Source organism: Pipra filicauda, unplaced genomic scaffold, assembly GCF_003945595.2.
Source record: "Pipra filicauda isolate LSUMZ 115617 unplaced genomic scaffold, ASM394559v2 scaffold21_size4447388_pilon, whole genome shotgun sequence".
Taxonomy (NCBI): domain Eukaryota; kingdom Metazoa; phylum Chordata; class Aves; order Passeriformes; family Pipridae; genus Pipra; species Pipra filicauda.
This window is the reverse complement of record NW_024104332.1, coordinates 3943393-3961690: the sequence shown is the minus strand read 5'-3', so window position 1 is coordinate 3961690 and position 18298 is coordinate 3943393. Positions and strand designations below refer to the sequence as shown.

At 39.7% G+C, this 18298-nt stretch overlaps 1 protein-coding gene across 1 annotated transcript in view; it reads right to left on the bottom strand.

Moving 5' to 3' along the window:
• The window catches only part of COL3A1 (collagen type III alpha 1 chain), a 50694-nt gene extending 33027 nt beyond the window's left edge, over nucleotides 1-17667 (bottom strand). The window contains exon 1 of the mRNA XM_027751994.2: nucleotides 17550-17667. Coding sequence (XP_027607795.1) covers nucleotides 17550-17628 — 79 coding nt within the window. The 5' untranslated portion in view covers nucleotides 17629-17667. The remainder of the gene's footprint in view (nucleotides 1-17549) is intronic.
• Nucleotides 17668-18298: the final 631 nt, after the last annotated feature.

Here is an 18298-nt window from a genome sequence, read left to right as displayed (position 1 = left end):
ACGTGAGGTAAAAGGCTGAATACTCCCCTTCAGACACTGGAAAGGATCTGTTACATTAACTGCAGAGTCTGCTCTGAATGTAGAAACAGACATCAATGGAAACCTCCTGGAGCTGATCCAAAGCCCAATTAAATCTCTGATAATCTTCAGTCTGGAGTAATTTTAGTGTCAGACTGAGTTACTGTCTAATTAGCAATTGAATTCTCTGCTGCAGCTAAAATGTAAACGTGCCAAACCTCTCAAACAAGTGTATGTTGGTCCCCATGTGCCAGTGTGAGCACTTACACATGGAAGAAGCCATCTGGCCAGCTTGTCACTGCATCCTGCATTATCAGCTAACACCAAGGGTTTTCAAAGTGTTTCTTGAAAGTAAATGTATGTGACAGATCTAAAAGAATGTTCACATTGATTGCCCAAATGGTTTGCAATTGTTGTGTCATCTGGCCTGCTCAAATGTTACAAGTGTCTGTATTTTCAGAAAAAATATTGTTCGTCTGTAATACTCACGGCTTTGTGAATTCCTTCCAACAGCTGTTTTACTAATCAACCTTGTTGTATATTATGAATTTGAAGAGATTGACAAAAACCAACTTCAAACATTAAATTTGGGCTTTGTATTTTCTTAGAAAAATACCATAAACTAGAAAGCTGAGTAATTTAAGAAACCAATATGAAAATAACACTACAAAGATTTATAAGCTCATTTTTAGTTTTATAGAAGTTATTACAAGTCTCAGATTACACATATAAATATCAGTGAATGTCTCAAATAATGATGTAATATTTTTTCCGTAACTAATTCAAAATAATTGTTTACAAATGCAAAACTCTGGAGGAAGAGCTACGTGTGAACCTACATCATTCTTAAAGCTTTAATATCAGAATAATTTACCTACAACACACCACCATTCAAAAAGAAAACCAAACTGCCAAAAGATGTAATTCAAAGCTCTGACATTAAAATTACCACTGGCTCCAGGCAGAAATTTCTGAATGCCATCAAATTGTTGAAATAGTCATTATTATGTAGTATGAGACTGCATCCAAATTTATAGTGCAGTCCCTTCCTATGGATTATTCAGTCCCTTCTATCCCTCACCCCCCTGTCCCCTGTCCCCTGTCCCCTGTCCCCTGCATCTTTGATCCCATTTTTTCTCTCCTCCACTGCTGCATTAGCACACTGGTCTCTTTTTTCTCTTTACATTCTTTGTTTTCCTTTCTCTCTGTGTTTGTGGGTACCTGTTCCCATACCTACCCCCAGGCTCTTTGGCAACTCACATACTTAGATGTGTTTCCCCTCTTCTCATGCTCCCTCTGAGCTTCACGCTTCCTATAACACGTGACTTCCCTTTTCATCTTCCATGAATCCTCTTTTATTTTGTACCTGAAGAGTTCACCTATCTTATTGCCATGTACTCAACTGAGATGAGTTTTCCTCTCCTCCCTTCCCAGTGTCTCACTCAGCTGTTTCCTTGTCCATATTAACCTGACTTTTTCCTCCATTTCACCCGTGAAATTCATCCCCTCCTTGTATGAGCTCTGGAGGGGTGACTGGGAATACAACCAAGATATCATGACTGACTGAGAGGAGAGCTGGAGTAGGGATCTTGGAACAGGGCACTACATGGGACAGGAGGGTTTTTTTCCAATTTCAACCCTCCTACAGGCTGTCTGTGCACACCTGTTATTTTCACACTCCAATTATACTTTGAGCAAACCAGAAAATGTTGGCTATCAGAAGGCTGACACTACTTATGGTTAAGACTTGATTTTGAACATTATCTTTATTAGGACTACAACAAGATGCATCAAGCTTCAAGAACCCTTTTCAGATGTTTTCTTTGCCTGATATCAGGCTGGGAGCCAGTATTTTACCTTCCTTTGACAACAGAGAAAATCCTAAACGAAAATATTCCAATGGCATATGAGAATTCACCCCCCTCAAACATTATCACTTAGAAATTTACTTTTTCCCTTTCCATCTCTTTTGGGTCTCACAAGAAACTTCAGATTCTGCACAAGAGAGATGGAAAAGAACTGCTCATTTCCAGGACAACCTCTTCCTCCCCCACACAACAGAGGGTCATGGCATCAGAGGATGCTGCTTCAAAGGACACTGCCTAATAATGGCTACCTTTGAAGAGGATATAGACATCCTTCCTTAGTCTGCCAAGTTAATTTCTAAAAAAGTTGCTTGGTTTCCCAGTTCTCGCACCACATAACCATGCCCATGGATCCCTGGTTAATAAGCTTATTCTCTGCTTAGTTAAGTGCTGACTGTTTCTGCAAGAAACATTTCCCTCCTTTTCACAAACCAGGATTTCACTGTGGGCACTTATGAAAAAAAAAATAAGTTGCCCACAAGACTAATGGTAAATGTTTCCTGACAAACAAGAAGGCTGAAATGTTTTTTACAAATGAAAAAAACCCTCATATGCTGTGGGAGGCAGAAAGCCACCAAAGTTACCGGGGAGGTTAGAGCTTGTTATCCATCCCAAAGGAGCTGGTTGGATACACCCTAGAGAGCACGGATGGGCAGAGATCCATGTCAGAGTGACTCAGCTGCCACTCCACTTAAGCACTTCCCAGGTCCACAGGTTAAAAGATTCTTTTCATTTATAAATGTAACAAGGAAGGGGAAAAATTATTTTTCTTTAGGGCAAGTTTAGATATAATTGTTAAATAAAGATACCGGGATACAGATCTAAAAGAACTTAATATTATTACTGCTTGCACTTGTAATGGACATTTATGTGAATTACATACACGTATAAAAAGATGCATAGTGTACACACTTTTCTATACCCCAAAGATGTGTTCAATTAATTGTAATATTCAGATTTTCAGCTCTCAGTATCATTTCCTTAGCCTTTCAAAACAACATTTTTTTTAAACTATGTGTTTAAGACCGCCAAGTCCTTATTCATTAGGAAATTCATATCCAAGGATTTGCACTTTCATATGTCCATTGTTTTCTTACTCCTTACATCATTTTCATTGATTTGTTCTGTTGTTTTGTTATTTTCAGAGATGTGATCCTGCTGCCCTACTATGAAGAGGACAGCTTGGATGGGTAGCAGAAAAAGGCCACCTTTCCCATATTTTTACACTACCAGCTAGAAAAGATTCTGTTTTCAGAACACCAGCAGAGGCTTTTCTCAGTGACCAGCTTTTCCCACTGAGAGCACCCACCTTTCCATATTTTAGTAAACAATATAAATGAAAATAATGGAAATTCAAAATGTGTCAAAACAATTGACACAATTTTACAGTAACAAGCAAATAAAGCAGATTTCTCCACATTTTTACAAGATTGCCATTCAGTTATTCTACAGTAGATGGCATCATTTAACAGAGAGAAGACCAAAAAGTCGAAGACATATGGATATAATGACATTCATATTTGCTTCTAACTTTCTGGGCATTGTTAAATGAATTAAGAAATAAGCTAGGAGAGCTGCAATGAAAATCACTGTGGCCTTTGGCAGAATGAAAGCATTAAAAAAGGTTTCCAAAGGAAACTTACATCTGGGAAGACTTAGTCTGTTAAAGACACCCCCTCTGTGCTCAGATGTAGATCTGTGTGTCAGCATGTTATGACATAATGCATTTTGCATTGCTCATGAAGATTAACCATTAGCTCCAAAATCCTTTGGAAAGCTGATTTGGGCTAAAGCACTGGCGAGTAACATATAGGAATAATGAGGTTATAAAAAGCTGACTTGTCTGCTTCTAAACTTATGTTATAACAGTCACATACTTGCCAGCTTTTCTTATTGATTCTTAAATGTACACATCAGCCTAAGATTTAAAAAATATTAGAACTCGACAGTATTTGCCTATAGCAATGCAAAGTCCTATTCTTCTTCCCAAAGTCCTAAATAGGGTGGCTACACAGCCACCTCTGTGGCACTTACTGCAATGGTTTGTTGAAAGTTCTGTTAGTCTCTAGTGCACAGTAAAAAAGTTAAATATTTGAAAGCCTGAATAATTTCACGTTTATGCTGTTTATTGAGCATTCATGTTGTTAAAGATTTTGCTGTGAGTAGCATTTCCCTGGGCCAGCCCAAAGAGTGAATAAAAGAAAAAAAGACAACACAATCTTTGTCATATGCTGGTTTTGAATTTTTTCCCATTTCAAGCAGACTAGCAGCTGTACAGAAGCAGGCCAATAGTGAGAACTGAAAGGAAAATCATGATTTAGTTCCAAAGGGCCTATAGGTGTGGTACATAAAGGAGCCCAAATGGGTACAAGGGAAAACAGATATGGTCACTGCAGGCCTCAAGGATGACAGATGTCATACGGGACACAACCCCAATCCCAGTGAGGTGAATGGGAATTTGTTATCAAGTGCTATGAACTGGGAAGCTGACCTGTTTTGTAGCTGCTTTTGGCTTTGCATTTGTGCAAGCACCATGATCGTGACTTAACCACAATTACATGGCAAAAGGAAAAAATTTCCTAATAGTATCCTCAAAAACCACAGGCTTTTCCACTTTGGATAGAGCAAATGTCCAGCTTTTGCATTAGGAGCAGACTCATATATCCCATTTGCAGAGATGTGACTAAATGGTTAGAAATTAAAAAACATCTTGAATTTGTCTGGTTCTGCCTCAGAAAGGGCAATAGTCCACACAGAGGTGACTCATGATCCTCCAGCAGCCGCCTGATGATGGCTTGGGAAACAAAACTGAGGAACTTTGATCTGTGAGAATCTGATCACAAATATAATGAGTCAAACAGTTTTTGCTGTGTTTAAAGTGAATTTGGTAAAGGTTAAAGCACTGACATGAAGGAGACCTTGCCTCTAACTTTGACTGGATCCAAAGCCTGGTGAAGCCAAGAAGGGTCTTTCTGTTGCTTTTTAACTGTACGAAGCCTGTGCTTCCTTACTCTGACCTGGTTTTACTCATTTGCTTTACAGGATGACTACTTCAAAAGTTGTTTTACATTTCTTCCATAGTAAATACATTTATTAATTACATGCTCCAGCACTGTTTGGTACACTGTTTAACCAAGGGACAAAGCAGAAAGGAGATGTGTTGCCTATTTTCAGTGGAAATGCTATCATTCTCCCCTGCAGTGGAGTAGATGGAGGAATCCATTCCAACATCTGCAGCAAATGTTGCTTTCCATTTACTGAGCAGAAAAGAATGCCACAGAGCCTACCTCAAAGTAAATGGTTTGGGCTGCCTGTCTGGTATTATGATGATGTTTATAAGAAACCCAAACACGCTCGTTCTATCCCATCATTAGTAATGGAAACAAAAGGACTGTCATAATGAATGAATTGGCTTGCTGAGCCAGAACGGCTGGGCTTGTTGGCCTGTTCTCCTCTCAGGTAAGGGCTGAGTACTCAGAAAAGTCTGAAATACTCTCTTTTTCAGGGAGTCAGAAAAAGAGACGGAAATAAAGGAAAAGAAATGGTTTAACATGTGGGGTCCTTTTTCAACAGCAAGGCCTTCAGACATTCTTTCAGCTGGAATTGTCTTAAAACAACAAATTGAGTCTACTTCACACAGTGCATGAGGACATAAGGGTCAGTTTGGGCATCCCTACCTATTAGGGCATTTTCAGGAAACACTTTGTAAGACTTGTCCATCATGTGATCAGAGGTACCAGGAAAGAATCCTCAACTTATACATCACTTAAATGCAGACCGTGAAGAATTGGAGCGGGTCTATCTTAAAAATCCTTTCCTGCTCCACGAGCTGTAGAGCATGAAGAACTGCTATCAGGTGGAATGGAAAAGAATGAATGAATAGTTCACAGATTTCCCAAGTTTCACACCAAAAAGAACGACTTTCAGAATGAAACCAAAGCTTTCTTACTACTGGAGATGCTTGTCTGCCAAGAAAGCTGGCGTTGGAACAGTCCTGCCACAGTGCCAGCCCCAGTTTTCCCCTTTTCTCACATGCAGAGTAAGAAAGAGAAAGCTGCATAAAAGAATGCTGGTTAAGCATAATACAGCCCTTGTCTGTCAGCAGTATTGTGGCGTGGAGTCACGCACTGTTCCACTGGCAATGCATGGAAGAGGCTGAATTCTCGGGCTCAGGATCCTTATGTCACACAATCAAACTGTCCTTGCTCTGACACCCACCCAATCTATCTATCAGATTACAAAATAAATAAGAGAAAACCAGGCCTGCACTGGAACAAGCAAGTACTTGTATTTTAAACAAATAATTTCTTGTTACCTTCCTTCGTCTTTGTATGCTACAAGTGCTGCAACCTTTCTGCAGTCTTTAAACATTTTAGAAATGTATCTTAAGGATATTTACTACCAAGTAAAACACAAATTGCCTCCATTTTTCTTGCAGATGATTGGCTTTTTTTCTAATCTTTCAAAATGTGATTTAAGAACTCTAATTTTCCTGCTTTATCTTCAGGGGGTTGTTGTTCTTTTCAAAGGTAATGTGGTCTAAAGGAGTTGAATCTGTCACATTGTATTGCCTCAGCATTTCTATTTCACAAATTGCTCTATTTGGGCATGCATGCTGACATCCTGGAATGATGTTCTTCATACAACTTCTAAAGGTCACCCTGCCCCAGCAGTGCTGCAAGGAAATAGTGACCAGCAATGTCCCATCAGTGATATTGTTACACAACAGCCTCTCTGGCTTCAGCTGGTGTCCAGGGTGAGAAACAATGGCAGAAGAGTTTCCTTGTTTCAAAACTGCTAATAAACAAAGAAAGTTCAAGAAGGTTTCTCTGGTTTTTTAGTTGGTGGGGATTGGTTTTGGCAGAACTGTTGTTTCAGGCTGAGTCACACAAGGGGCAGGATGGAGCAGACTGCTGTATATCTATCACCATGCTTCTTTTTGGGGCTTGCCCAGAGAATTGTTGTCTCTGTTTCTGGACTCATAAAAGTAATTTTGAGAAAAACGTCTGATGGATGCAAGAGATGGTTATATTCCTTTTGTTCTAAGCTATTCCTTGACAACATCACGGCCTATATTGGTTTTTGCAAGGGAGGAAGATATTCCTGAATGACATCTCTATTGAGATGTTATTCTGGGATTTCCTTTCCAAAGTCTTCTATTGACAGGTTGACTCTGTCACTCAATTATATTTATACTTCTGTCTTTTTAGTAGAGATTAACCTCTTTTAGCCATAAGCTGCAGAATGCAGATAATTCCTTCCTGGTTAAGAGTAATCACTGCCTGATCAGAACCTCCCTTGATTTTAGTGGGCTTTCAATCAGCCTAAAGAACATCAACTTCTAATTATTATGGTAGGAACCAGAGCTCTTCAGTGCCTGAGAGGTCAAATCTTTTAATAAGGATAACCATTTGAATTAGACCAGGACTCAAAGTAAGAAAGAATTTCATCTTAGTTCAGTGCATTCAATTAGAGAGAGCATTGCATAATTCTTTAGTTATTCTTCCAGTTATTGGTAAAATGCCCATGAGATTTTTCCACCCCCTCTGTTCTTACATTACAATATTTTTTGGCACATCACCTTTTGTGCCATTTGGTGTTACTCTAAAAATAAGTAACAGGCTGCAAGCACTTCATCTGTGGCTCTTTCGTTGTAACACTGGCATGAATTCTTACTACCCTGCAGTAATCTGATTTTAATGTGCTTCTTGTCTTTAGTCAATGATACCAAATGGCACAAAGGTTTGTGTGTCTTAAACCAAGCAGAAACTGATATAAATTCAAGGTTTAATACGATTACTGATGATTTAATGGATTTATTAGTTTCTTTAAACATACATCCTGCCCATTCCTTGGGTAGTCAGTGAAGACTTATACAGTCAGAATCCAATTGTCAGAGTGATCTTGTTTTGAACACTTGACCACTTCCAATTCTATTCCATATTTCTAAAGAAAAGCAATAGCTTCAAGTTCAACATTATTAGGATCAATTAAGTGGAAAAAATTAATAAAATCCAGCTCCGGATTTTGTCAGAACTTTAGAAAAAAGGTATTGCTCAAAATCATACTCCTGTGTTTCTGATTTTAGCTAGGACCAGGAATATTTTATAACACTGGAGCATTCTTTGCAACATTCATTGCAGTAGGTCTGTCCTGGGAAGAATAATGAAAAGCTGGAAAAGACATTGTGTACACATTTCCCAGACTGTACAAGCACTCTGACAGATCCAAGGCATCATAAAAGTGAGAGTCAGCTTCTGATCTGCTGCGTGAAAGGGAATGAATGGAAATAGAGAGCTGTTACTGTTTGCTCTACACAGCACCCCATGTAAAGCACTGAGCTACTTAATTCAAGATGCTTTAAGCTTTTCACATGATCAAACCCAAAGGTTATGTGGGGAAAAATGTATGGTTTTTGTTTTGAATTTCCTAACTTTGTAATTAAAACCGTTTTTGTCGGGTGATTAAAATTTCAAGTGGGACGTGATCCTCTCCTTCCCCTCAGCTCTGTGAGAGGACTAACAAATTTATGTAATGTTGTTTCTGTGCTTTGCCTTGGAAGAAATCAGCTTGATTCAGTGCTTCTCTCCTGAGGCTGAAGCAGATGGGAAATGTTACAATGCAGAATAGTACATGTGGTAATATCATTTATATATTCAGATACCTTGGACAAAGTCAACCCCAATATAACTCCATGGCCATAGTGAATTTACATCAGAGATGATTAAAGAAGTAGGGGGTCAAATTCTACACTAGCGTAAGTCCCTGCACAATTTTATTGTTTTCCCTGTAATTTCAGATGTTGGAAGTAAATGAAGGGTTTGGTTCTTGTGTTTCATATTCCTGTGAAGGATTAAAGTACTCTGGCATATTGTCTAAAGAAAAGGAGTCGTATCTCTGGCTGCCAAAAAATTAAAGGTATTTGTAATTTAGAAGGTCACGGTGGGATTTCGAATGCAGAGAGTATCATTAACCTAATTTCATCTGCAAAACACTTGTATCCATTCACTCCTTATTCCAGTTTGTACTAATTCACCCCACATCCATTTCAGACAGTTTGTTGGATACGAATGGCAGTGTTTGAAATTCTTCTTAATCTGCCTCATAGAGGATATTAAATGGCTATTTGTACACTGGATACAACGTTCTTATTGTCAGCTTCCTAGGGCTACTAAAGTGAGTATTGTGAGGGTTTTCTCAGGGTACCAAAGACAATTTTCTTAATTTTGGGGCCACTTTTAAGTATCAAGATCTATGCCTGGCCATTTTTCAAATACAAAGACTTAAGGATCTCCTGAACTAATTCCCTTGTGAGGTGAAAATTCACACTTTTGGTGCAGTGAAGAGTCAGCAGAGAGCTGACTTTTTATTAATATCAGAGGTCAGAGGCTTTGCTACTGAAGTGGCTGCCTGAAGCCTGGCACACATTTAGCTCTCCCTGCTCTGTGCAGCAACATCAGCTGGCACAGGCTGAGAAAAACCAGCAGTGCATAGCAGAGGAGGGCTGGAACATCTTCAGCAAACACAACCAGATCCACCACAGTTTATCTGCCACGGCCCTTAAAAGGTATGAGTGGAAGAGCCAGAGCCAGAGAATACCTAATAAATGAAAAGGTTCTGTACAGTTTTGGTTTTTTTTTTTTTTTGATTCTTCACTGGAAGATGGTTATATCATTCTTTCTCTCAGCTGCTGTAACAGGAAAATAATCTGTTGGACTTGAAAACCTCTCTTCTTTCTTTTTTCCCTCCCCCTCCTCCATATTTATGCTATTCTGTTCTTACTAAAAAAGAGGGATCTACAAAGAGGACCACCCTGCCAACAGCTAAGCCACCAACAGGCTTAGAATATTGTGCAAAGAATCTTCAAAATGTCTGAGCAGATTTCAATTGCTCTTTTCAAAGATTTGCAATTCCCACTACACAGCCCATTGTTTGCTTTCACTAGGACATTCTTCTCTTAAACAGCTGGCACAGAATGACTACTGCTCTGCAGGGAAACAAGCAAACACCATACAGTAGATTTAAAGCCAAACACAGAAAATACATATATTTTTTTTTTAAAAAGAGCCTCTCATAAACATAAAAGTGTTTCCCAAGAAAATATGAATCCTATTTTTGCTGCTTACAGCTAAAGAAGGCATGGGGTATGTAGTTTATTCTCCTTTGATGCTCAGTGTGGCAATTGCACTGAACAACAAAGGAACAATGAGCGATGCTTCCCATATTTCCCATTAACTTTGTTCGGGTGAGCAATTGTTCTGTTGTGTCTGTTTAAAAAAGGGGATGCAATTTTGCTCTTGCCTGTTTTCCTAAAAGAAAATGGAAAGAAGGAAATGAGAAGAAGCAGCACAAAGGGAAAGAAAAGAGAAAAAAAGAGATTTTTGCAGCAGACAGCCTTCTAATGCACCGACTGGTCACTGGGCGTGAACTGCAGGGAGTTGCAGTGGGAACTAATTATGTCCAGAAGTTTTCCAAGAACTGCCAGCACTGAAATGCTGTGGGAAGTAGTTTCCAGGCACAGGTCACCCTTTCATATCTACTGCTCCAAGCGTGCACGGGATGTTCCTGTGATTCTGCCGCCCTTTGCGGGGCTGAGATTGGGAACAAAGCGGTGCCTGGAGGTACCACAGCAGCCCACAGGAAGTTTGCACGTGGAAGGCAACCTTTCATTGCCTGACAGGAGAGAAGAGATGCCAGTGCCACCCTCTAAGATGGGATGCACAGTGACTGAAAGAGAAATCCAGCAGCAGAAAGGGATGGGTCTCCTGTTGTGCTGAAGGCAATTCTGGTACAAACTCAGCTAAACTCTTAAATCTACAAGTCACATCCTTCATTTCATAGCAGTTATTTGGGCGCCTCTTTAGCTGTAAGAGAAGGCCTAGGATTTCAAAAGAAAAAAACCCACATTCAGCCTTAAAACATATAACTTTTCATTATCCTCACATTCTTCCTCTTCAGTGTCCTGTGCATGCTTTCTCCTCCCTGGCAGACACCTCTTCATGGAGCACTTGTGTGAATCAAAGGAAGACAAAAATGTGCAGGCATTGTTAAAGGAAGTACCATTTTCAATCTCATCCTGATAGTTCATGTTAAAATGAAGGGTTTGACGTAAATGAGGGAAAATGGAAGTAGTCTCTGAGCTAATCTGAAAGGAATCTCCTCTGCTAAACTAAACAAAACCAGAAGTCCCAGAGCTCAAGTTTATCCAAACTAAAGCCAACAAACGGTTGTTGTTGGAGGGGGTTATATCATGTTTTCCATTGTCATGTTGACATGAAACAGGCAGAGGCTTCCACTTTGCAAACTTGGAGACAAGATTGGCTCTGAAGTGAAAATAAATAAGATCAGTGGTTGGAAGTAGGTTAGGTTTTCTCAAAGCAAAATGGAAAGAACCTTTCCTCTCATCTCGAAATACAAGATGAGAAAAAATAATGACTGCTTGAAAATATAAATTTAATTTATATTTACTATGCTTCTGTGTGACAGATGTGTTCCTCATTCCATCTCCCCAATGATGGATCTCATTCCTCCTTGCACCTTTTCAACATTTAAGATAGGATACGTACACCTCTCTGTCTCTCTTTCGAACATGCAGAAGAAATTTTCTGACTCCTGTAACATGTAACTTTTTACTGCCTGTGGAGATTATCAGCTGATTAGCCATAACCAGGAGCAATGCAGGGGTTAATATTTAAAATTGTTATATAGTCTCATAGCAATGTGAGAAATATTAATAGCGTAGTCCCCACACATAAGTATAGAAATCTTATTTCCCTGAAACATGAGGCATCCCACTGTGCCGAATGGAAAAAGGTCAGGAAATTCCATGGGAATTCCTTATAGATTTTTACAGAGACAACACAGCTCTTGTCAGGGAAGCCATAGAGGGGACAGAAAGCAAAGCTTCACAAACCCTGTGCATCAATGGAAGAAAGAAAATCCATAGAGAATAGTTGTGCAGCAGTAACCAAACCAGCACTGGCTCCCGAATCTAGGAGCAGCATGGCCACAGGAAACCAACAGCAGCATCTCTGTAACAGAGACAACATCACTGGGACAAGCATGACCCAAACTGCCCTCCCTCCAGGAGGAATCCACTGGATCCCCTCAGCTGGAGACGGGCAGCGTGCCGAGGGCCAGGGGCTGCAGCATTCTGCTGCACCTCTCCATGACCCCCTCAGCAGCCTGACCTGAAGGTACAGAAGTAAAATAACACTTCTTGTACCTCTCCTGCAGAAGGAATCACACCTGTGCCCGGTTCTCCTTCCGTACAAGGTATATTATGATGGCTATGTTGAAGGAGAGGTAGGCTGGTAAAATATTGCAGCAGGTAAAATGATGACACTGAAGTTTTGGTTCTGTTTTGGTTGAAGGTTATTATCATCTGCCAAACCCCAAAGTCAGAATGTCTCAAAACTATAGACGGTGGTAGGTACTGAACTCTAAACTGTGTTAGGGTCGTGCAATCTACAATTTACCAAGCTGCTACAGAGAGAATGAGCTAACAGTTGCAATGCTGAATCAAAACAGACTTTATTATACCCTTTTCAAGTTTGAGTTTTATTTTCTTGGGTGCTGCCAATAATAAATTGAATTTTGCCCCATCACATTGAACTGCAATGATGTGGGACCCTAATCCAGTTACTTCAAGACCAAAAAAACCCATTTTGTTAACAATACTTCTTTACCATTGCCAACAATTTCCCTTTATTTAGCTGAGATTTTTTGCCTAGTTTCTTAAACAAACATGACTAAAGGACAGCATAATCTTGAGTATTAATGGGTATGAACATTGCACTGATTTCTAATTCTGTGGGTTTTGATGGCTTATTATTTCAAATCAACAAATTAAGACTTGCAACTGTAAGAGCTGCTGTGACTTGTGCTCTTCTCCAGACTGTGAATCTGCCACAAAAACATCAAGAGCAATACAGTTTTCCTGGTGCCCACTAGCCTGGGAAAGTGTGCTTTGTTATTGTTAGCCCCTACTGGTAGACTGAACCTTTCAACTCTGAAGAGATTGCTTTTAATCCAGAGTGCTAAATGACAGTCTGCATCATTTCTGTTACTGACCCTTGGTGCAGTGTCTCTATTATGGAGCCAGGTAGGTCCCATTTTCTGCAGATTTTTGATTAAAACAAGGAGTGGCATCACAGAATATGCTGAGTTGAAAGCCACCCATCAGTATCATCAAGTCCATCTCCTGGCCCCACTCCAGACACCCCAAGAATCCCATCATGCACCTGAGAATGTTGTCCAAATGTTTCTTGAACTCAGACAGTCTTGGTGCTGTGTGAACAACATCATAACATAACTGGGACAATGACTAACGTCTCTGGTTTCTCAGCCAGTGTGTGAAATGAAAAAAAAGATATTAATTCACTCCTTTCTTTCTCTTGGATAGCATTAATTAAAGCTAGCACCCAACTGTTGTGCAAGGCTAAGAGTTTGCCAGTGACACCTGGCTGCTGATTTCAAACCTCAACATTGCAAGAGAAACTGGAAGAGGAAATAGGATTTGCTTGTAATCTACAGCACCAAGAGAGCAACTGTATCTACTCTGACTGAGGCATCAACAGTAATATTTGTGCCAGAGACAACACCCTTCTACCTCTGCTTCTTCCCCCCATAATAAAGCAGTGGATGTTTCCAACTCCACCTCCTCTTTTAAAAAATCAGTCTATGTAGATTTGGTGATTTGGTCTCAGCTCAAAAATAAATCTGGAAAATAATGAAAGGGTTATATAATAGTCTCATTTTCCTAAGGCTAATGTGTTCCAGGGATGTGTGATATAAAATGTGTTTATGAAATTTGTCATATTTCCAAGAACACATATATAATGTTTAGAGGGGGTGGATTCCCCAGGCTTTCATTTAGCATGATTTTTCCATACCAGAAAGGAATGTTTTAATTTTCCTAAGCATAACCTTGTCTGCCATGTGCTCACCAAAAAACACTTAGGAAAAATGGAAGAAGAGGAGTAGACCCCTGATATTTCATTACTTCACATAGTCCAGATTAATTTATGATAGTTAATTATCTGTTGGCATACAGGCACACATCATCTGGTTTTACTGTCAAAACTGTGGAGGAGATGTTTTCTGTGTTACCAAAACCTTTGAGGAAAGAGAGTTCTGACTGTTGTTAGCATTTACCTTAAACTAGCACTTTATCAACAAACAACACACATGTGCAGTGTTACAGGGAGCTAACTGCTAAACATGACAGTCTGGCAGTCTCACAAATAAACTGCATCTGTACAGTACCTATCCACTTCATAACCTATCTAATCCTTCCCAGTTAATAAAAGAAGTAAAATGGTCAAGTCAGCCTTTTACAAGTTTTCCTAAAGTATCAGCCTTTTATCAAGGATCAGAAGTGGGTGCTCAGCATGAAAAGTCATTTGCATGCTGCCTTCAGGACCCTACATGTAATGGTTATATTTCATTTTAAAACTGTGAATTGTGACTGAAAGTAATATGAAGGGTCAATAAGTTTTTTCAGAGGTATTTGAGGATTCAGTCATTACCTCAGAAATGAGTTTCCTGACCAAACATCCAAGATAATACTTACATTACAAGGAAAACAGTAAATTATATTAGAGGGAAAAATTATTTAGAGTAATCCTGAAGGGTTTCTGGCGTTGCTGTCACTCTGCTTTCACAGCAGCAGAGTTTTCCTGATGACCTCAGTTAAGTTCCTCAAGGACTACTGGGTGTACCTACAAGAAGTGTCCCACTCCAGGTGACTGAGGTGTCCTTTAAGCATTGCAGATGAAGATGAGACAGGCCCAAATCCATCTAACTTCCTTTTTGGCACTCATGTAAGGGGGCTGGGGATGTGCTTCTTTTGTAGTAGGTGGAAACTGCCAAATATCTCCAGTCTGTCTAGCTAAAATTTATTCTGTCTTCTGGAAGTAGCTGTCTTGGTTGACTACAAACTCAAGATAAATGAGATGAGAGTATGTTGTAAGGCTAGCAAATGCTTTTCACAAATCATGCTGGCTGGGTAGAGGATGGGTTTCTTTCCTAAAGAAACATTCCAAGTTCTTACACTTTTTAGTAGTTTAATATGCAGAATGTAGAGGTGCCTTCAAACAGTGGAACTGAAGAAATATTGATGGAATCTGACTCATCTGTTGTGCCTGAAGCATCAGCTCCATGTCCTGTCAGCCACCAGAAGGCATTTTATCTTGAAAGCCCCTTACAGTAACCTGACACCCACCAGAAAACCTGTATTGTGTCAAGGTGGTTTCACTTGCTGGCTACAAACACCCCAGTGTGACCCAGCTTTTGGTCATGGAAGTCACAGAATATTCCTGGTTCCACATTATCCAGCTCCCCAGCTTTTGAGAAGGTTTAGCCTGAGGCTGTGCTCAAATCTCCCTTCCAAGCTATTACAGCAAGACAAAGAAACACATAGCCCAAGGGTACATCTGACTATCCTAAACTTAGTGTATACCGAGCAGTTTCCTTAATATCTTGCCAAGTCTTGTCTCCTGGTAGGCTTTTCCAAGGAAAATTTTATATTGACTTACATTTGATACTAACCATATAAACATTTTTCTTGACAAGAGAGTACATTTTAGCATGTCTGGAAATTCTCTTTTCAGTCATGGAAAATTTGCTTTCCCAGTCCATTGCTGCCCTGCACGTGAGTCAGTGATGCCAATAATCAACTCCTTCAATTGCTATTTTCTGTGAGAAAAGCATATTCAAATGTGTGGAAAGAAGCATTCCAAAGAGAGGAGAGAATCCAATTTTTTAAGGCATAACTAGTGATTTATCAGCCTCTCTCTCTCCAACCTCATCCCTGCAAGTAGTATGGAAGTTAGCCCAGTAAGGAAATGTTACAACACCATGAAACAGGAATGTGGCAGAGAAATGAGAATACTCCTTCACACTTCGTTTGTATATGGTTCTTCTACCCAAAATTTACCATTTTTTGAGTCAAACATGTCTTGCAACTCAGAAATGTTCAGGGAAATAAGTGAGGGAAGGAGACCTGACACTCAGGGGGGATTTGTTTGTTGGGAGAAATAAAATTAATGTTCCTTTTTTTTGTATTGGATCGTCCCTTAGCCCTTATCCCTCTGAAGATAGTTATATAAAAGTACACATAATACATGTTAAATACACACAATATATATATTATCTGCTGCTGTAAGCAAAGTCACAGTATATGGTTGCTCAAATTCTACAATCTTGACCGAATTTTATAATCTTCACTGAACATTATTGGAGAGAGAGTTTATATACTGGCCAAGCAGAAACAGAAAAGCCTCAGTTCACAGTAAATTATGTTTGCTCTCTACAGAACACCTTTATTTGCATTGTTTTGTTGGGTTTTTTTTAAAGATACCTAAGCTTAGCTTGTGTCTGTGCTTGGAGAGGAGGCTGGTGTCTGGGCACGCTGCTGTTGCAGAGGGTGTTGCCTGATTTGCTCAGGCAGGATCCCCCTGAGCTCTGGCTGCTCCACTGCCTTCTGGTGGACTCACAGTCACCCCCTTGGCAGAGGAGGTGCCTTTACAGGTATGATGAGGCAGAAGGATTTGCCATGAAGTGGCTAAAGTAATCATGTTCCTGATTTGTGTCATACAGAGCAGCGCAGGGTGTGGTTTTAGAGGCATTTGGCTTTCCTTTGCAGCACTATAGTTTCTTTGGCTGCTGCTTATCGAGTTATTTGTAAGGTTATTCATTGCCTCCATGCAGGAATAAACATATTGCCAATCTCTCATATTTTCATGAAAGAAAAAAAAGTTTCATTTTAAGGACAGCCTGGTTTACAATGTCTGGCAAGCAGGAACAGAGCACATCCAAAAAAGGTCAGATGAACTTGTGGAATGTCATCTGTTTAACTTAAATACTCATACCACACTTATCTTCACTCTAAGTTGAATTATTGTATACAAAGTAGTTTCCCCCCCTCTAAATTCCATGTTCAGTTAGAATTTTGGTGTTCTTGCTCTCTGTAAACATGCACACACATACTTGCATGGACTTCCAAATACCATCAACTGCTAATCAGTCTCGTGAGGGACTGAAACAGCCTGCAGATGCCCAATTCAAACTATTGCAGCTGAGAGAATTAATTTTCCTGTTTTATGCCAAAGTAAAAATCCTGTAAGCTGACATATTTTCGTATATCAATCTTAAAAGCTCCTTCATGAAAACTGGTTAGAATTTAAAGGCTCTTTTTTTTGCAAGCAAATTGTTTAAAGAAACCCCCTTGCTGCCAGTCGAAAACAAACAAGTACAAAGGAGAAGTTCAAACAAAATAGCTGGAAGCAAAGACTTACAACTTGTGACAAAAAACTTCCAGGCAGCACAGAGCTAACAGTTGAAATGTCATTCCAGGAGTTAAAAGAAATAGCTTAAAATCTCTCCGGTGTCTGTAGTAGGAAAACAAGAAAGAACAAGAACAAATGCAGCCAAGGTAGACAGCACTGTACAGTGCTTCTAACTGTAAAGAAAGCAAAGCAAAGAGAAAACTTGGGGATGAAAATGCAAACCCCTGCAACTTTCAGCTTCAACAAGAAATATCTGACTGCTGAACTAGTGAAGGAAAAGTGTTCCGGTGAGATTTGTGAATGCACATTTCTTACAAGCTACTAAAATTATTGGTAAAAATGAAAAATAAAAGCATAAGAAGCTTGAATTACTCACCAACTTGTTGTGCCAAAATAACTGAGGGTTGAAACACGGCAAGAATGAGCAAAGTTACTTTTTGCACAGAGCTCATCATGCCTAAATATTAGACATGAGACTCTCTGTGCAAAAATAAAAATAGGGGGGAAGAAAAAAATCTATTCAAAATAGCAACATCGGTTGTTCCCTGCCCTTCCAGCACCGGGCCATGTACAGAACTCAGCCACAAGCATTCCCCAGCTTTGGCCTTAAATAGGAAAAAAATTGGCTTACTTTACTTTTCCACCCCCTTTACTGAAACATGAGAAGAAGACCCATCCCCTAACAGTAAATGAATGATTAATATTTCTCTTGGCTTTACAGAAGAATAAAGTCAACTAAACAAGATACACAGCACATCTGGAACTTTTGTGTGTGTATGAAACGACGCTGACACTGTGTCTGGATAGTTAGTGTGTGCTGCATGTGTGATATATGCATGTGGAAAAAAAAGTCCTGTGGTAAAGCCTCTGGGGCAAAGCACTTTTTCGTGTTAATTAGGAGTCAGTGGGTACAACCCAAAGAGGATTTTTAATTGTTAGTGCTCCCTTGCAAAGGTAAAAGGTAAATAAATACCTGGTGTGGCTGCATGAACTGAAAGGATCCCAGAAGTGGAGGAGCAAAACTGGATGTTTATGCTGATGAGCAATCAGAGTTAATGAAAGGAAGGACTGAAAATCACAACACTTCTGTTCCGGTACTTTTGTCACCATTTCCACCTCCCAACA